General features: G+C 44.6%; 1 protein-coding gene across 1 annotated transcript in view; it reads left to right on the top strand.

Moving 5' to 3' along the window:
- Window positions 1-256: 256 nt before the first annotated feature.
- ect2l (epithelial cell transforming 2 like) overlaps window positions 257-21,289 on the top strand; it is a gene marked incomplete at both ends in the record, with an annotated part of 28,544 nt that continues 7,511 nt past the window's right edge. The window contains 7 exons of the mRNA XM_033016508.1: window positions 257-369; window positions 3,054-3,216; window positions 6,658-6,910; window positions 10,625-10,761; window positions 16,933-17,060; window positions 18,056-18,179; window positions 20,070-20,238. Of these exons, the coding sequence (XP_032872399.1) occupies window positions 257-369; window positions 3,054-3,216; window positions 6,658-6,910; window positions 10,625-10,761; window positions 16,933-17,060; window positions 18,056-18,179; window positions 20,070-20,238 (1,087 nt within the window). The remainder of the gene's footprint in view (window positions 370-3,053; window positions 3,217-6,657; window positions 6,911-10,624; window positions 10,762-16,932; window positions 17,061-18,055; window positions 18,180-20,069; window positions 20,239-21,289) is intronic.

Below are 21,289 nucleotides of genomic sequence, written 5' to 3' on the forward strand. Positions count from 1 at the left end.
TTTTCTCCAGATGTAAGGCGTGGGTTCCTCCTGCTGGTCTGTCAGCAGATTGCAGATCCATGTTGCATGCTCCCCCTACTGGTGCCCTATGCCACTGCGCCGCTGTCTCAACGTGGGGAAACATAGAAACATAGAAATTAGGTGCAGGAGTAGGCCATTCGGCCCTTCGAGCCTGCACCGCCATTCAATATGATCATGGAACACTTTGGGGAACACTGACTGGCCTCCATGGATTAACTACATTCTTCTCTTGCAGCTATTTGATGAGAGAGTGACGCTTGTAGGTCATTGGTTTGACCTGTGGACTGACAAGCAGAGGAAATTGTTTATACACGGTATTTTAACGCGCTGCAGCAAATCACAGCTCAAGTAAGTCTGAACGAAACAGGGGTGTATAGGAAGTTGCATTTTGATGGTTGTGTGAAAGTCACCATAACGGTGTGACTTCTAACCAGTATTTTGCTTTGCCGGGTTTGTTTCCCCTGGGTCTTGGTGGGTGATGTTGTCAGAGAAGCAGAGGACATCAACCCCTGTGTATACCTGTGCAAGGTTCCACCTCAGAACTAAAAAAAAACTCCACCTTTTCTCTTTTTTGATATTTGTAATTCTTTTTTCTCTCTTTCTCTCTCTTTCTATCTATATAAAAAAAACACTAGAAGCAGAATTAATCAACAATTGAAATTTTTAACAATGTATGATTGATGTATATGAAAAGTTTTTTTTACTATAATATGTAACTATACTTTATAATATGTTTGCTTCTAATAAAAAAATATATTTTTAAAAACTCCAAAAAAACAGGCAGAGATGTCATCATGGTCATACAGCGTGGAAACGGGCCCTTTGACCCAACTTCCTTATGCCGACCAATGAGCCCCATCTATACTAGTCTCACCTGCCTGTATTTGGCCCTATCCCTCTAAGCCTATTCTATCCATGTACTTGTCCAAATGCTTTTTAAATGTTGTGATAGTACCTGCCTCAACTAACTCCTCTGGCACCTCAGTCCATATACCTACTATCCTTGATGTAAATAAAGTTGCCTCTCGGGTTCCTATTAAATCTTTCCCTCCCTCACCTTAAACTTATGTCCTCTGTTTCTTCATTCTCCTATTGGGGGTAAAAGACTCTATTCCTCTCATGATTTTATACACTTCTATAAGATCGCCACTCGTCCTTCTGTGCTCCAAGGAATAAATCCTTTGCCTGCTCAACCTCTCCTGATAGCTCAGGCCCTCGAGTCTTGGCAACATCCTTGTAACTCTCCTCTCCATCCTTTCCAGCTTAGCAACATCTTTCCTTTACCAGGGTGACCAATTTAAAGTTGTCTTTAACACAATAACACAATACTTTAAATGTGGCCTCACCAATGTCTTGTACAACTGTAACATGATCTACCAACTTCTATACTCAATACTCTGACTGATGAAGGGTAATGTGCTGAAAACCTCGACCACCCTATCTAACTGTGCTTTCTAGGCACTTTCAAGTTTATTGTCATATGCACAAGTACGGTGAGGTACAGCAACCATGAAAATCCTGCTTGCAGCAGTACCACAGACACTTAGACAAACCCACTAAAACATAAATCATTCATAAATTACACATAAAAAGACTGTCAAGCTTCTCAATGTACCTTGCCACACGTGACAATAAACTAAACTAACACGACAAAACTATGCAAAAGAGACATTAGTGCACAACATAATTAGTGCACAAATCCAGTGCAAAAGGTGATCCTTAGTGTTCCATTGCTCAGGTAGGATTAGGGTTGTTGTAGAGAAGCAGCTGTTCCTGAACCTGGTGGTGTGGGACTTTTGTACCTTTTGTCCAATGGTAGCAGTGAGAAGAAGGTCACTAAACATAGAAACATGGAAAAATAGGTGCAGAAGTAGCCCATTCGGCCCTACGAGCCATTCAATATGATCATGTCTAATCATCTAAAGGAATAGAAGGATTTTCAGCCAAGTAAACCAGATATTTACACAGCCAACAGAATCCATTGCCTATGAACCAGTTAGATCTTGCAGCAATCGGGTCATTTGATGTCCTTTATTACTATTGCTGACATTTTAATTCCCAATTTATTTAATGCACTGAATTTAAATTCCCCAGTGTATGATTGGACATGAACTCATTCTTGGCTACATGTTCAGTAAAGTAGCTCTATGCTACCACACCCATAAACTATGTGCCCAACTGATGGTCAGCGTGGATAGATTGATTGAAATTATCTTATTTTCTTTTGACATAGTCGGCCATTCAGCCCATCAACCCTATGTCCCATCAGTCCATTTCCATAACTTACTACCCTGTTGCCCAATCTTTCTCACAGCCCCACCAGCTCCCACTGATTCTTCTGCCACTCATCGATACACTAGGAGAAGCTTACAGTGTCCAAGTAACCTGCCAACCAGCACATCTATAGGATGTGGGAAGAGACTGAACATCTTTGTGAATCTTTTCTGCATCATTTCTAGTTTAATGACATCCTTCCCACAGCTAGTTGAAAATACATGTCTGCTTTAACTTGAAATATCATTTAATCATTTTTTTTGCAGCAACAATTGGTATGGGATCTCCTGTCGGCGCGGACTCGGTGGGATGCTGTATCTCTAAACTAAACTAAACTAAATATGTAGGAAAGAATTGTAAATGTTGGTTTACATCGAAGATAAACCCAAAATGCTGGAGTAACTCTGCAGGACAAGCAGCATCTCTAGATAGAAGTAATGGGTGAAATTTCGGGTCTGAAGAAGGGTCTCGCCCCAAAACGTCACCCATTCCCTCTATCTAGAGATGCTGCCTGTTCTATTAAACTAAACTAAACTAAATTTCAATGGTGGACTGTACCCGAGGGACTGAGTGGCCTCGTGCTCTTATGAATGTTACTACACTGCTATCACATTTGTGTCTCTGTTGATTGAGAGGCAATGAGGTGCTTACAGATTCACCTTGAATGAGAGCTCATTGAAACATTGACCCTGTTTCTTTCTCTCCAGGGGCTTCCTGAACCGCTGAGTCTTTTCCAGCATTTCCTGTTTTTATTTCAGGTTTACCCGGGATTGGTTCACAGAGACTGTGCCGATAGACAAGCTGGACTTCACCACCATCCTGCCACGCTTCCTGTCACTATATATCTTCTCGTTCCTGAGTCCCAGACTCCTGTCCTCATCCTCTAAAGTCAATTGGCACTGGAGATTCCTGACGGAACAGGTCTGCCATTCCAGTTACTCCATATCCAAGTTTTCAGAAATATATTTTTCCCCCGGCATGTGTTAAGGTTTTTACCATTAGGTGATTGTGAACATGGCTGGTCACTTGGTAATACCCCCTGTCAGGTACATGCATTGAACTCTAGGAAGGGTAGACAGTCATAGAGTGTGGCATGGTGGCACAGCTAGTAGAGCTGCTGTCTCACAGCTCCAGAGGCCCAGGAACAATCCTGACCTTGGGAGCTCTCTGAGTAGAGTTTGCATATTCTCCCTGAGAGAATTCCTTCCCTCCATAGATGCTACCTTACCCGCTGAGTTTCTCCAGCATTTTTTGTCTATCTCCCTGTGACAAATGTGGGTTTCCTCCCGGATCCTCCTGCTTCCCAGAGACGTGCAGGTTAGCATGTTAATTGGTCTCTGTAAATTGCTCCAAGTGGGAGTGGTAGAATTTGTTTTGGGGTGGAGGAGGTGGTAGTTGATGAGAATATGGGGAGAATAAAATAGGGTCAGTGTAGATGAGTGATTGATGGTCAGCATGGACACGATGGGCTGAAAGGTACCTCTCTTATGGCTCTATGAGGATAGGATTATAGGGAGATTCACCAGGATGTTGCCTGGGATGGAGTGCTTCAGTTATGAGGCCAGACGGGACATGTTGGGTTGGGCAGGCCCAGGGGCTTGAGTGCAGGAATCTAAGCCGATACAACAGCGCGGTGGAGGGCGTGCCGCACTCTCAGGGGTGCCAACTTCCTGAAGAGTTGCTTCACCAAGGTCATGCAAATCAAATCAAATCAAATCAAATCAAATCAACTTTTATTGTCATCTTGCAAAGTACGGTGTAAAATGAGAAGACGTTTCCCAGGGAATACCGGAGCATCGCACATGAAACTTAAAACATTTCACACTTAATAACATTAAAAACAATCCAGTCCTTGATGAAACAGTATAAATAGTTAAAAGCAGGTAAAACAGCAACATTAAAATACAGTAAAACCAATCATTAAAATGTCCAGGGCAGCTGTTTTGAGTGGCCAGTGCCAGAGTTATTAAAATGTCAGTGCAAAGCCGCAGAATCAGGTGACTGTGAGTACAGAGTGACTGTTTAGCAGCCTCACAGCCTGTGGCAGGAAGCTGTTTAGCAGTCTAGTAGTCTGGGCTTTGATGCTGCGATATCTCTTGCCTGATGGCAGGAGATCCAGGTGTATGTGGAGGGGGTGCAGTTTGTCCTTAGCTATTCTCAGAGCTTTTTTCAGAAAGCGGCTCTGGAACAGTTCTTGTACCGAGGGTAGAGAGACGCCAATGATCCTCTCTGCTCCCCTCACTACCCTCTGCAGAGCCTTCCTGTCTGAGCAGTTGCAGGTGGAGTACCACGTGTTTATGCAGTACGTGAGTACAGACTCCACCGTGCCCCTGTAAAAAGTCCTGAGGATGTTGGTGGGGAGTGAGGCCTGTTTGAGTTTCCTCAGGAAGTGCAGTCGCTGATGGGCCCATTTGACAATCCCAGTGGTGTTCCTGGACCAGGTGAGACTGTCTGTAATTTGCACACCGAGGAACTTTATGCTCTCCACTGTGGTGCCACTGATGTTGAGGGGTGTGTGTTTTGGCTGCGCCCTCCTGAAGTCGACAACCATCTCCTTTGTTTTGTCGACATTTAATGCTAGATTGTTGTTGCCGCACCAGTCCACTAGTTGTTTTACTTCCTCCCTGTACATTGATTCGTCATCTCCGCTGATGAGTCCCACCACTGTTGTGTCATCCACAAATTTTATGATCTTATTGTCCCTGAATCTGGCAGCACAGTCATGTGTGAGCAGTGTGAACAACAGCGGGCTGAGCACACAGCCTTGAGGGGAGCCGGTGCTCAGCGTGATCGAGCCTGAGGTGTTCTTGCCAACACGGACTGACTGCGGTCTCTCTGTTAGAAAGTCCAAGATCCAGTGACACAGGGTGGTGTTGAGGCCCAGCAGGGTTAGTTTCTCCACAAATCTCTGTGGGATGATGGTATTAAAAGCTGAGCTGAAGTCAATGTACAGGATTCTGGCATAGGTGTTTTTGTTTTCCAGATGAGTGAGTACTGTGTGCAGCGTGGTAGAGATGGCATCCTCTGTAGAACGGTTGGGGCGATAGGCAAACTGGAGGGGGTCTAACGATGAGGGGAGGCTGGCAGTAATGTGAGGTTTCACCAGGCGTTCAAAGCACTTCATTATTATTGGGGTCAGGGCGACAGGGCGGTAGTCATTTAGGCAAGGCAACAACTGGTTTCTTTGCTATTGGGATTATTGTGGAAGTTTTGAGGCATGTGGGGACAATGGCTTGACTAAGGGAGATGTTGAAGATGTCTGTTAGCACATCTGCTAACTCCTCAGCACATTCCTTGAGCACACGTCCTGGGATGTTGTCGGGTCCGACTGCTTTCCATGGGTTGACCTTAGACAGGATTCTCCGTGTGCACTGAGCTAGATAAATAGTCCGAATCTTTTTACCCAGATTAAGGGAGTCTGGAATCGGAGGAAACAAGGTTTAAGGTGAGAGTGGAGAAAATTAAAAGGGATAAGAGGGGTAAGCTTTTCCACACAGGGAATGGTGGTTATCTGGGATGAGCTCCAGAGAAGATGGTAGAGGCAGATACAATTGCAAATTTAAAAATGTGCTTGGACAAGTAGTGGGAATGGAAAAGAGTAGAGGGTTGTGGATCTAATGCAGGCAAATGGGATTGGCATAGATAGGCATCGAAGTCCTCATTACTGGGCTGTATGTCTCAATGATTCTATGATCTCAGTTCAAAATCTCTATCCCTGTAACCTGAGACTGTGGTTCCTCGTTCTTACCTACCCCCATCCCTCTCCCCCCCCCCCCTCTCCCAGCCTGGAGAAAGACTCTCCTCATATCCATTCGGTCTGCCTATGTCAACATGTTCTGAGTTCTTGCATATGCAGAGCTAGTTGACCTAATCTCTCTTCATGCACCCCTCCCAGGAATCTCTGGTGAACCATCCCTGCTCACACTCTGGGCAAGTAACACTCTTCTTTTCTTTGAATCATTAGATCAAACACGGACATAAGATTTAAGGCACACACCTGTGGGTTGGAGATAACTCTAAATGATTCCCTTTGACCTTTTCTGTGCTCTTCATTCCACACAATTCTTCACCTTTGGGGTTTCTATCACAAGAATGCAGGAAAATAGGAATAGGTGTAGGCCACCAGGCCCCTCAAGTCAGCCCCACCTTTCAATGTGATCGTGGCTGATCTGTCCCAGGCCTCCAGTCCTCACCAGTGTCAGTTCCCCAAAGTCCTTGGCCTCACTCACTCTGCCCCTGGGTCCATCTTCCCTTTGGAGATGCCCTCTCCCTTGCTCCCCAAACGGTGCATTCACCCGTGCTCTTGGCCTTGACATGCTCTCTCCCAGTGAGCTGCAATGTGATTCAGTGTCTCACCGCCAGGATTGCCTGTGGATGCCCAAGTGTGTGAAGCAGGGCTGGTTCCTGCCTTACAGCCCGACGGCGTACGAGTACGGGGCGTGGAAACGGCACTACATCGCCTGTGTCCGCAGCCTGGACTACCTCACGCCAGGGGAGGCGGCCAATGTGTACGGTGTCGTCACTGAACACAAAGAGGTCATGGAGGAGAGGGAGGAGAGGCGAAACGAGAGGTGGCTAAGGCAGCAGATCCAGGAGCGACTGACCCAACGGAAAAGTAAGGACAACTGAAGCCCAATGGTGATCCTCGATTGCCCATTTTGGTCTTCTTCCATTACCCTCAATGTGAAGATATGCACTGGTGTGATAGGAAGGAACCATGGGTGGAAATCCTGGGGGGAGGGATTGGGGGGGCGGGGATTGGGGGGGGATAGAGGGGGATGGGGGAGGTACGTGTCCCCCCCCCCCATGTTTTGTAATCCGGATTTTGAAATTCGGTAAAAAAAATGTATTAAAATCTCTGCTTTCCACGAGACAGTGGGGGTGTCGCTGTTAAGCGTTTGTTAAATGTCACTATTAACATCGTATTAACACGATGTGTCACCAATTGTGTTTTGACCTTCAAGTGTAACTGAAGGTATACACGGAGAATTTCTTAAAACTGTCTGAAGCGGGTACAATTACCAATTGAACTAATTTGATGTATTGGTGGATGGGAAAGATTTAAACAGGTATCAGATTTAAATGGGTCAGGTCATTAAGGGCTCCGGTCAAACGGGTTTCCTGGTTGGCTTGCAGGTAATTCCCTCATTCGGTCACTCACGTTATTTAGTATTTTTTCCCAATCTCTCCTCCCTCCAAGGTTAGTTCTTCTGTTTGCCTTTATTTGCTTCAGTTTTATTTGTTTAAGTGTTATTTATCACATTGTAGCCTTTGATAGATTCAAGCGGGTATCAGACACTTTCTAAGGGCTGAATCGGCCCGTTTGCATGGCTTTTCATCACCCGGTGTGGCTTAAAATCAAACTGCTGCATCGAGGCAATCGAGGCTCCCGATGTTGAAACCCCCGCCGGCCGATTTTAAGTCGCGCCGGGCGATGAGAGGCAGGAAGCAAGAGGATTGGGTAATGTTTAAAGAGCAATAGAAGATAACTAAAAAGGCAATACAGGGAGAAAAGATGAGGTAAGCTAGCCAAGAATATAAAGGAGGATATTAAAAGCTTCTTTAGGTATGTGAAGAGGAAAAAAGTAGTTAATACCAAAGTTGGATCCTTGAAGACTGAAAAAGGTGAATTTATTATGGGGAACAAGGAAATGGCAATGAGTTGAACAGGTACTTTGGATCCGTCTTCAATAAGGTGGACACAAACTATCTTCCTAATGTACTAGTGGCCAGAGGATCTGGGGTGACGGGGGAACAGAAGGAAATCCACATTAGGCAGGAAATGGTGTTGGGTAGACTGATGGGACTGAAGGCTGATAAATCCCCAGGGCCTGATTGTCTGCATCCCAGGGTACTTAAGGAAGTGGCTCTAGAAATCGTGGACACATTGATGATATTTTCCAATTTTCTATAGATTCAGGATCAGTTCCTGTGGAGGGTAGCTAATGTTATCCCACTTTTTAAGAAAGGTGGGAGCGAGAAAACAGGGAATTATAGACCAGTTAGCCTGAAATCGGTGGTGGGGAAGATGCTGGAGTCAATCATAAAAGATGAAATAGCGGCACATTTGGATAGCAGTAACAGGTTCGGTCCGAGTCAGCATGGATTTACGAAGGGGAAATCATGCTTGACTAATATTCTGGAATTTTTTGAGGATGTAACTAGGAAAATGGACAAGGGAGAGCCAGTGGATGTAGTGTACCTGGACTTTCAGAAAGCATTTGATAAGATCCCGCCTAGGATTTTAGTGGGCAAAAGTAGGGCACATGGTATTGGGGGTAGAGTGCTGACATGGATAGAAAATTGGTTGGCAGACAGGAAACAAAGATTTGGGATTAACGGGTCCATTTCAGAATGGAAGGCAGTGACTAGTGGCTCGGTGCTGGGACCGCAGCTATTTACAATATACATCAATGATTTAGAAGAAGGGGTTCAAAGTAACATTAGCAAATTTGCAGATGACACAAAGCTGGGTGGCAGTGTGAACTGTGAGGAGGATGCTATGAGAATGCAGGGTGACTTGGACAGGTTGGGTGAGTGGGCAGATGCGTGGCAGATAAATGTGAGGTTATCCACTTTGGTAGCAAAAACAGGAAGGCAGATTATTATCTAAATGGTGTTAAGTTGGGAAAAGGGGAAGTACAATGGGATCTGGGGGTCCTTGTTCATCAGTCAATGAAAGTAAGCATGCAGGTACAGCAGGCAGTGAAGAAAACGAATGGCATGTTGGCCTTCATAACAAGAGGTGTTGACTATAGGAGCAGAGACGTCCTTCTGCAGTTGTATAGGGCCCTAGTGAGACTACACCTGGAGTATTGTGTGCAGTTTTGGTCCCCTAATTTGAGGAAGGACATTCTTGCTATTGAGGGAGTGCAGCGTAGGTTTACAAGGTTAATTCCCTGGATGGCAGGACTGTCATATGCTGAGAGAATGGAGCAGCTGGGCTTGTATACTCTAGAGTTTAGAAGGATGAGAGGGCATCTTATTGAAACATATAAGATTATTAAGGGTTTGGACACGCTAGAGGCAGGAAACATGTTCCCGATGTTGAGGGAGTCCAGAACCAGGGGCCACAGTTTAAGAATAAAGGGTAAGCCATTTAGAATGGAGATGAGGAAACACTTTTTCACACAGAGCATTGTGAGTCTGTGGAATTCTCTGCCTCAGAGGGCGGTGGAGGCCGGTTCTCTGGATACTTTCAAGAGAGAGCTAGATAGGGCTCTTAAAGATAGCGGAGTCAGCGGATATGGGGAGAAGGCAGGAACGGGGTACTGATTGGGGATGATCAGCCATGTTCACATTGAATGGCGGTGCTGGCTTGAAGGGCTGAATGGCCTACTCCTGCATCTATTGTCTATTGTCTATTATCACTGTGCACTTCAAGGGAATCGCAGGGTGTAAGGATTGTATAGAAAGTAGGAAGTTGAGGCCTCTCTCTCCCCTTTTAGTTTTTGCTACAATCTAGAGATGTAGCCTGGAAACAGGCCCTTTGGCCCACCGAGTCCACAATGACCATTGACCACCCGTTCATGCTAGTTCTACATTACCTCAGTTTCTCATCCAATACATACACACAAAGGGCAATTTACAGTCCAATTAACCTACAAACTCGCACGTCTTTGCGACGTTGGAGGAAACCGAAGCACCTGGAGGAAACCTACGCAGTCACTGGGAAATCGAGCAGATTCCGTACAAACAGCGCATGAGATTGGGGTAAAATGTGGGTTTCTGGTGCTATGATGCCGCAGGTCAACCAGCTGTACCACTCTGCCGCCCCTTTAAAATCAAGCCACTGCTCACCTATTTGAGTATCTCCTTATGTGATTCACTGATTATTCAACACGAAAGTGTGCTACACAAATGGAAGTTGCTGTTGATTCAGTGGTTTATAGCTCATGGTGTCTCATGCATTCTCATGCATGGGCTGCACAGTTGCGCCGCAGCAGAGTTGCTGCCTTACAGCGCCAGAGACCCGGGTTCAATCCTGACTACGGTTGCTGTCTGTATGGTCGATATGTTCTCCTGTGACCTGCATGGGTGTTCCGGATTCCTCCCACACTTCAAAGACGTACAGATTTGTAGGTTATTTGGCTTGGCATAAGTGTAAATTTCCCCTAGTGACTCAGTAGGCTAAAGCCTGTTTCCGCGCTGTATCTCTAAACGAAAGGAATCAAGGGATATAGGGAAAAAGCAGGAACGGGGTACTGATTTTACATAATCAGACATGATCATATTGAATGGCGATGCTGGCTCGAAAGGCCGAATGGCCTACTTCTGCACCTATTGTTCTATGTTTCTAACTAAACCACTGCATCTGTTAAACCTCCAGAGGAATTGCTGTGCTCCCGACCACCCTGGCTGAGTGGGAAGTGGAATGCCCGCCAGTTCAACACACGTCCACATCACAGTCTGATCTTCACAAGCTTGGAGCAGCCCAGAGTGAGCGGCATGTCACTGTGTCTGATGGTAATGCTTCAGAACCTTTCCCTATCCCCAGGACATAGAATGAGAATACTCAGCCCATAGTGTATATGCTGATCCATGAAACAATCCCGTTCCCACACTAACTTTCCCCATTTCCTATTCGCAACACATCACATACACCAATCACCTATACCTGGGGACAATTTACAGCGGCTGATTGGAATGTGGGAGGAACCCGGAGCACCCGGGGGAGACCTATGTTGTCATAGGCAGAACGTGCAAACTCCACACAGACAGCACCAGTAGTCAGGAGCAAGCCAGCATTGTTGAAGTAGTGAAGCAGCAGAATGGTTGAAGTTGTGGAGCAGCAGTTCTGTTAGCTGCATCACTGTGTCACCCTTAATAAAGGAAGCTCTATTACATACTGTGATCCCCCATTCAGGAGGCTAACTCAATGGAACCTGCCTTGAATAGGGGGAGTTTACAAGTTCACAAGTTATAGGAGTAGAATTAGGCCATTTGGCCCATTGAGTCTACTTCGCCATTCTATCATGGCAGATCTCTGCCTCCTAATCCCATTTTCCTGACTTCGCCCCATAACCCTTGACACCAGTTCTAATCAAGAATTTGGCTATTTCTGCCTGTCATTGATCATCTCTGCCTCCGCTCAGTCACTACGTCCCACTATATGGCATAATTCCTTCTCACTCTCTACCACCCCCCCCCCCCCCCCCCCCCCAACCCAGTAACTCTTGGTCCTTGTACCATCAGCTAATGGCAAGAGCTTTTCTTTGTCTACCTTGGGTGGCATGGTGGCTCAGCGTTAGAGTTTCTGCGGTGGGAGATTGCAACCTTAATAATAATAATAAATTTTATTTTTGGGCGCCTTTCAGAAATCTCAAGGACACCTTACAGAGATTAACAGGAATAAAAAAATATAATCAGAATAAAATAAATAATAAAGACATCACAGAAACAAAAATTAAAAACAGAATTCAGTCCAAAAACAAAAAATCAAAAACACAATGTGAAAAAGAGAGCAGCGGCAGCTAAAGCGCGCCAGCGTCCACTCTCCCTTCCGACAGCCATCTTGGACAAAGACTAACAGGATTACTTACAGACAAAAAAATCATCCCCCCACAATGGATACCACTGTGGGGGAAGGCACAATGTCCAGTCCCCAACCCCAAATTCACCCAAAGTCAGGCCTATTGAGGCCACCGCAATTGCCTCTACGGAGGCCCGATGTTCCTGGCCGTTCTCACCGGGTGATCTTGCTCCGGCGTCGGGAGAGTCCTCTCAGTGGCTGGGCCACCTGGAACGGCCGCTTCCTAGCTGGAGACTGCGGCTTCCGACAAGGCCGCGCCGGCCTGGAGCTCCCAGGCTCCCAATGTTGAAATCGGCGCCCTCCGCTCCGCAGACCCGCAGCCTGGAGGTGTCGAACACGGCGGACACAGCTCACTGGAGCTCCAGCGCGTCGATCAAGCGCGGCGACCCAGGCAAGGCATCGCCCGCTCCGCTCCGTGACAGCGCCCTAGCGCTGCGCCGCCACCGAGGCCGAGGTGCTGGGCGGTCCCCGCCAGGAAACGGCGCTCCAAGCCCGCTGGTAGGCCACGAGGACGGGTCGACGGGCAGCCCGGAGAAAAAGCTGCCTCACCGACCAGGTAGGGACCTAGAAGTAAAATTGCCCCCTACCCCCCACTAAAAAGTCAATTTCTCCAACGGACGAAACACAGGACTTACTAAAAACTTTTTAAAAAAGCGAAGTAAACGGACAGCTGCTGGTTAGCAGCCGCTCCCCAAGATGGCTCCTCCTCCTAGTCTTCCAACCTTCACGTGGTCCAACCTGTTTCGACTAATGCAATCAACCTGACGTGCACAAACAAATCAACAAATAGATCAAATAGAACAAAGGTACACAAAATTGCTGGGGAAACTCAGCGGGTGCAGCAGCATCTATGGAGCGAAGGAAATAGGCGACGTTTCGGGCCGAAACCCTTCTTCAGACTGGTGGAATAGAACAAGTTCAATAGAACAAGTTGACCTACAACTTTAGGTTGTGCACTCCCTACGCAAGAAGAAGAAGTAGAGTTTCTGCCTGACAGCACTTGCAGCGTCAGAGACCCCGGTTCATTCCCGACTATGGGTGCTGTCCGTACAGAGTTTGTATGTTCTCCCCGTGGACGTGTGGGTTTTCTCTGAGATCTGCGGTTTTCTCCCACACTCCAAAGACGTGCAGGTTTGTAGGTTAATTGGCTTGGTATAAGTGTAAATTGTGTGTGTAGAATAGTGTTAATGTGCGAGAATCACTGGTCGGTGCGGACTCGGTGGACCGAAGGGCACGATTCTGCACTATATCTCTAAACTAAACTAAACCTTATCTAAACCCACTCCCCCTCCACTAAATCTACCCTCAGTCTACTCCTCCTTCAATCTACAATGAAAACCCCACCTCCTGGTAAATCCTCATTCCTGTACCTCTCTCCTTCCTCATGTGTGGTGACCAGACTGAATGTCATACTCCGGCTGTCACCCACCAGCGATTAGTACATTTTCAGCTTTAAAGCCCTTTCTCAGACATGGCACTGAGAACAAGAATTGAGATATCATGCTGCAAACATATAGAACATAGGTGAGAGTGCACTTGAAATATTGTGTGCAGTTACAGTATGTTTTCTATTGCTATAAGAAGATATAGTTACAGAATTGTCCAGCAGGTGAATCATATTTTTAATATTTACTGCCCAATTATAATACATAAAGTTAGGGAGCGCTAGACCCCCCCACTCTTTTCGTTTATTAAGGTGTGTTCTTTGTATTTTATAAACCCCATAGAATACAAAGAACACACCTTAATAAACGAAAAGAGTGGGGGGTCTAGCGCTCCCTAACTTTATGTATTATAATTGGGCAGTAAATATTAAAAATATGATTCACCTGCTGGACAATTCTGCCCAGCAGGCGGACTGGATTGTAATGGAAAAAGGGGACTGCTCCCCGAGTAATATAGGAGCGATTATCCTCTCACCAATAAATTTGAATAATAAAAATTATAATAAAAACCCAATTATACATAGCACAATTAGAACATGGAAACAAATAAAACAGAATCTAAAATTAAGAAACCTATCTCTCTCTCAATACCAATAGTCAATAACCCATCGTTTAAACCATCAATCATAGACAAATCATTTATACAATGGGAAAGAATGGGAATCAAAACGCTCGAAGATCTGTATGAAGTGGGAAAATTACTATCATTTCAACAACTACAACTGAAATATAATTTGGAAAATAACCAATATTTTAAATATCTTCAAATTCGTGATTATCTGAAAAAATACACAAAAGACTATCATAATATGCCTTCCGACTTACTGGATGAAGCAATTTAGACAAAGGCGGAATCAGCTAATCTAATATCGTACTTATATAATATCATTTTAAACATAGAAATACCCACAACAGATGGAATTAGAAGAGAGTGGGAACAAGAATTAGCTATAAAAATTTCAAAAGAGAGCTGGGATAATCATTTACTACAGGTGCATAAATGCTCGATCAATGTACGACATACGCTTATCCAATTCAAAACATTACATAGACTATATTATTCAAAAACTAAATTAAATAAAATCTTTCCTAATATTTCACCAATCTGTGATAAATGTCTGTGTCAAGAAGCTACCATAGCGCATTCTTTTGTTTTTTGTACAAAAATCCAAAAATTCTGGCATGGAATATTTGATATTTTTTCAAAATTAATTAAAATAAAACTGGTACCAAAACCAGAATGGATCATTTTTGGGATATCGGAAGGTATCCCTGAATTAAACGTGTATCAGAAGAATTTACTCAATTACGGGCTAATAATGGGAAAAAAGCTCATACTTAAATTCTGGAAAAATGCACCCACACCAACAATAAAAATGTGGACATCAAATATGTTTGAAACATTACACCTGGAAGAGATGAGATTCCTCTTAGCAGGTAAAGCAAACCAATTCCAAAAGACGTGGTCTACGTTTATGGACCTATTACAAGCATGAGGTGCAATAGTAATTTTAAAAATAAATAAATAAATAAATGGTATCAGGACCTGGCAATGGGAGGTAAAACAACAAAAACAGACTTGGTTGGTAGTCTTTCTGCGGAGTTCAATGTTATAATAGAGCGATTGTCCTTACTTTCTTTTTCTTTCTTTTCTAGGGTCTACTTTCTTACTTCACTTCCTTCTCTAACTTCTTTTCTAAGGGGCTTTCTTTTCCCAACACTCTCTTGCACTTCACGACTCTTGCGCACTTTCTTTACTTTCCTTACTTCTATCTTTTTCTTAAAGCTCAAAAAAAAATGAAGCGGTACAAAAAATGTATTAAGATATATGTGTTGTGTATTATTGTAATTTACCGTACTTCTAATAAAAATAATTAAAAAAAAGAAAAAAAAAAGAAGATATAGTTAAGCAGGAGAGAGTGCTGAAAAGATTCACAAGGATGTTGCCGAAACTGGAGACTTGTGTTTAGTTTAGTTTAGTTTAGTTAAGAGATACAGAGCGGAAACAGGTCCTTTGGACAGGTCCACCGAGCCCGCTCTGACCAGTAATCACACATGCACTAGTTATATGTCCCACATACTAGAGACAATTTACAGGAGCCAATTAACCTACAAACCTGCAAGTCTTTGGAATGTGCGAGGAAACAGGAGCACACGAAGAAAGGCCATGTGGTCACAGGGAGAACGTACAAACTCTGTACAGACTGCATCTGTAGTCAGGATCGAACCCAGCTATTTGGCGCTGTAAGGCAACAACTCTACCACTGGTATAAGGAGAGACTAGTTCAGTGGGACTATTTTCCCTAAAGTGAAGATGTTTGCAGAGGTTTATAAAATCATGAGGGACATAAATAGGATGAATAGCCATAGTCTTCTTCCCCAGGATGAGTGAGTGGAACAATGGAATTCTGAATTGCAGCAGCACAACAGAATCTGTAAACATGGTCCTGTGTAAACAATATAATAAATGAAAAAATAAATCTGTGTGTACACACGTGCATGCAGACAGACTGATCGACACATAAAGCGAACAAACAAACAATAATAGTGCAAAAAGACAAACCAATTGTAATTCAGAGCTTATTTGGAGATTGTAGTGTTTAACAGCCTCATGGTCAGTATGGAAGAAGCTGTTCCTGAAACTGGATGATACAGTTTTGAGGCTCCTATATCTTCTTCAGGAGATGGCAGGTGTGAAATGAGAGTGTGGCCAGGGTGGTGTGGGTCTATAATGATACTGGCTGCCTTTTTGAGGCAGCGTCTCCAATTGATGGTGGGGTGGTCAGTACCCGTGAACGACTGGGCAGTGTTCATCACTTTTTGCACGGAACACTACTGATTCTTGCAATGCCATGGACTTGTTTACTAACAGTCTATTTATGAAATAATCTCTTGTTCTTTTCACAATCTTTGGCTTTTCACTGTTTTATTGAAATGTGTGTATAATTGATGTTTTGTGTGTTGTTCAGTCTATGTGCTTGTGATGATGCAACATTGTACCGTACCTTTCTGCACTTCTGTATATGACAATAAACTTGACTTGCCCACTTACTCGATGAAGTATTCACGTGAATCTCCGTCCATTTTCCTGCAGATTCTGTAGAACTAAGCCACTAACTCTTTGTAGCCTCTCTCCCTCTTTTGGCAAAATAAATCACCTCATTCTTTTCTGTATTGATAACCATTTGCACAGTCCATCAACGGCTCTGACCTTCCTTCCCTCGAGGGGATTTATCGCAGTCGCTGCCTCAAAAAGGCTGGCAGTATCATCAGAGACCCACACCATCCTGGCCACACACTCATCTCCCTGCTACCTTCAGGTAGAAGGTACAGGAGCCTGAAGACTGCAACAACCAGGTTCAGGAATAGCTACTTCCCCACAGCCATCAGGCTATTAAACCTGGCTCGGCCAAAACTCTGATTATTGGTGGCCCATTATCTGCTATTTGCACTTTATCAGTTTATTTGTTTATGTGTGTATATATTTATATTGTGGTATATGGACACACTGATCTGTTTTGTAGTAAATGCCATCTATGTTCTGTGTGCTGAAACAAAGCAAGAATTTCATTGTCCTATCAGGGACACATGACAATAAACTCACTTGAACTTGAACTTATTGAAGTAACTGATGATCAGTTTTGTGTTGACTTGTTGCAGGATGATCAAACCCATGCCGGTGTCCCTCTCTCCCACTTGCTGAGTGAAGAGGCCACGTCCTTCGTCTCGTGCAGCCGCGCTCTGGAGAGGCAGCGCATGTTGGAATCATTGAGAACACTGGGGACTGGGTCAGTGATGAAGCTCTGAGAATATTGACCTCTCCTACACTGTAAGATGTGCCTTTGCACTGTGTCACTGCAAGAGGGTGCTCCATCCATGTTACTTTACCTAGCTAGCAAGCCTCAGGTTTAAAATTAGGGTTCCCCATTGGCGTAGCTGGTAGAGCCTCACTACACCGGAGACATGGGTAGGACCCTGACCTCCAGTGCTGTCTGCATCAAGTGTACACTTTCTGTAAATATATGGGTTTCCTCCCAAAAACAAATTGCATTATTAAAAAATGTTTATAATGTTGCTTTGAACATTTGTTGCCGATAGCAACAATATTGGAGATGGGGAAAATATTCTGCCAGACAAAATTGTTAAATGTCCTCCATCTGTTGTCCAAACTAAAATATAAAATGCTCAAAATGTTCAGTATGTCAGTCAACATCTGCAGAGACAGAAACATCAGCAGACAGAGTAAAAGAAACATCAGCAGCAAAACACATCTGCTTAGAGTGAAACATCTGGTGGAAACCAGCAGAGAGACAGTAAAATCTGCAGAAAGTTTGAAAAAAAAACATCTGAGCAGTCAAAGTTTGTAAATTAATTCCCAAGGGCCTGTTTCGAAGAAGAGCAGAGGAATTATTCTGGATGACATGGTCAATATCAACATCCCTGCTCTCACTGTGGGGAGGCAGGTGGCCAGTGACCCACCCGAGTAGACAACCCGGTGGAGATCAGGGATTTACTGCATGTGGGCTTCAGCCGACTACCAATGCTTGTTGATTTGAAGCATTGGTTAATCAGGCTGGGGGCCTGTTCTCCATTGTGCCCCAATGCCACTGGGTTCTACATGGAGAAATAAAGAGATCTTCAGACCTTAAAATTCAAAGAATAAAAATCAGCTCCCCAATCCTGCTCCACGATCCCATATCTGATCCTTCCCCCTCAACCTCTCCCCATCTCCATACCTCCTAAGTATGTCTGGATTGATGCTATTTTTCTCTACTGATTGCAGGAAGAACCTCACGGGGGGCAGTCCCTACCCCACCTTGCCCCAGACCAATGCTGCCCTGCAAGAGGAGGGTGGCTCTAACTACCCGCGGGTGCTTCTCATTTCGTCCAGGATTCCGGCGTGGGAGGTAGGCTTCTGCAGTCCCCTACCCAAGTGGCACGAATGGACTGTATGTTGGGAGGCTGGGGATATGAGAAGATCTGCCTGAGGATTGTTAAATAGATATAATCTTAAGATTGGACTGGAAAAACAAATGGATAGAATGGTGGCATAATACATGGTTGCCTTCAAAGGTTGAGGCATAGAGAGTATAAGAATTGGGGCCTTGCATCGCAATTTTACAAAACATTGGTTAGGCATAATGTGGTAGCACTATAGAGAGTGCCGAGGAGTTCCCCTTTGATGGTGTCTGGATTGAAGAGGTTCACATGGGGAGAGATTAGACAGGCTGGGCTTGTCCACTCTGAAGCAAAGGAGGCGGAGGGGTGACCTGAGAGAAGTTTATAAGACAGAGAGGTACAGAGATGTAGATTGTCTCTTTTACCCAGAGTGGAAATGCCAAATACTAGAGGGCGTAGCCTTTAAGTGAGAGAGGGAAAGTTGAAATTACTTTACATGGAGAGCGGTGCTTTCAGTCTGTTTCTTTGCTGTACAATTCTATGTTATCCGTGGAGCAAAGGAGGCTGAGGGGTCGCCTGAAGGAAGTGTTTAACATTATGAGAGGCATAGAGAGGGTAGTTAATAGGAATGTCCCATTGAAGGGAGTATTCAGAAAAAGGAGGACATAGTTTTAAGATGAGAGGAAGGAGTTTTAAAAGGGGTAGGTCTTTGCACCAAGAATGGTTGCTATCTGCAATGTGCAACAAGTGGGATTAATGTATGAAACCCATAGGAACCACAGAGGGGTAACAGTCTCACACAACTCTTCACACTTTAGACCTTAGACTTTCGAGATACTTTAGACAGAGACTTTAGAGTGTGGAAACAGACTCTTTGGCCCACCTGATCACCCCGTACACTAGCACTATCCTATACACTAGGGATAATTTACAATTTTACTGAAACCATTCAACCTGCAAACCTGTACCTCTATGGAGTGGAGAGAGTATGAAGGAATGTCCCAACCCAAAACATCATCTATCCATTTCCTCCACTGATGCTGCCTGACTCATTGCGTTTCTCCAGCTGTTCGTTTTTTTGTTCAGGATTCCAGCATCCACAGTTGCTTGTGTCTCTATGGATTAATGTAGGATTTGTGTAGATGGTTGGCATGGATTTGGTGGGCCGAAGGGTTTGTTTCCATGCTGATTCCATCTATGAATCAAGGATTCACAGTAAGCTACCAACTACCACCCACCCCTCTGTACTCGCAATGGAGAAAATCTGACATCTCTTTCTAAATTATCCCTTCACAGTCCAAAGGTGTAGGAAGGAACTGCAGATGCTGGCTAGCAGCGAAGATAGACACAAAATGCTGGAATAACTCAGCGGGTCAGGCAGCATCTCTGGTGAAAAGGAATAGGTGTTGTTTTGGGTCGGGTCTTGACCCAAAACGTCACCCATTCCTTTTCTTCGGAGATCAGAATCAGAATAGTACTTTATTTGCCAAGTATGTTTTGCAACATATGAGGAATTTCATTTGCCAAGTCAGTCATACAAATAAGAGCAACAGATCACCCAAAACACATTTTAACATGAACATCCACCACAGTGACTCCTCCACATTCCTCACTGTGATGGAAGGTGAAATAAAGTTCAAGTCTCTTCCCGACCCATCGAGTTACCCCAGCATTTTGTCTTCCATCGCAGTCCACCCAGGCAGATGAGGTTTTGCTTTATCTCTAAGCCACCATCAGCAATCTGTCCCTGCAATCCTGCACTCATTTTCTTGGGTAGGACTGGATCTCTGACCCTTCTGACACAAAGGAGTGAGATCTCCCACCTCAGTCTGGTCCTTGGATTTGGGGACGGAGTTATCTCAACCATGTGGAGATTTGAGGTGCTGTTCTGTGTACAGATGGCCCTGGACTGTGTGAGGATTGATGTGATCCCCGTTGTGTATGAGCACTGCGGAACAACACTGGACAGCCTCCTGTTTCGAGTCGAGCACGTTCTGAGAGGCCGGAGAGCGAGGAGCATTGGAATACTCGCTGAGGGAGACCCTACAGAGGTGGACTTGGTCCAAGGCAAGTTCACGCAAATTACAGGAGTAATATTAGGCCATTCGGCCCATCGAGTCTACTTCGCCATTCAGTCATTGCTGATCTCTGCCTCCTAATCCCATTTTCCCCGCCTTCTCCCCATAACCCTTGACACCCGTTCTAATCAAGAATTTGTCTATTTCTGCCTTTAAAATATCCACTGACTTGGCCTCCACAGCCCTCTGTGGCAATGTTAACTACCCTCTGACCAAAGAAGTTTCTCCTCGCCTCCTTTCTAAAAGAGCGCCCTTTAATTCTGAGGCTTTGACCTCTGGTCCTAGACTCTCCCAACAGTGGAAACATCCTTTCCACATCCACTCTATTTATGCCTTTCATTAATCTGTAAGTTTCAATGAGGTTCCTCCTCAACCTTCTAAACTGCAGCGGGTAGAGGCCCAGTGCCCACTCATTCCAAGTCGCAGGATTGATGAGATACCACTGGCTGAACAAGGTCCAGAGCAGAGAACAGTATAGCATGGGTACAGGCCCTTCAGCCCAAGTTGTCTGTACCGGCCATGATGCCAAATTAAACTAACACCATCTACCTGCTTGTGATCTGTATTCTTCTATTCACTGCCTGTTCATGTTTGTCTAAATGCTTCTAACATTTCACCATTGTGTTTGCTTCTATCACTTTCCCTGGCAGTATGTTTCAGGCACCTCCATTATCAATCTCTGTGTAAAAAAAAATGCTTGCCTCAAAATCTCCTTTAAACTTTGCCCCTCTCATCTTAAACCCATGCCCTCTCATTTATTTTCATTTCTACCCTGAGGAAAATACTCTGACTGTCTGTCCTAAAAATGCCTCTCATAACTTGCAAACGCCTATCAGAACTCCCCTAACCTCTGACACTCCAGAGAAAACAATCCAAATTTGTCAAACTTCTCCTGATAGCTAATACCCTATAATACAGGCTATATTATAGCCTGTAATCCTGCTAAACCTCTTCTGCACCCTCTGCAAAGCCTACACATTCTTCCTGTTATGCAGTGACCAGAACTGCAAGGCATTCGACCAGCTTCCACATGGTAGGCT

This window comes from Amblyraja radiata, unplaced genomic scaffold, assembly GCF_010909765.2.
Source record: "Amblyraja radiata isolate CabotCenter1 unplaced genomic scaffold, sAmbRad1.1.pri scaffold_1074_ctg1, whole genome shotgun sequence".
Taxonomy (NCBI): Eukaryota; Metazoa; Chordata; class Chondrichthyes; order Rajiformes; family Rajidae; genus Amblyraja; species Amblyraja radiata.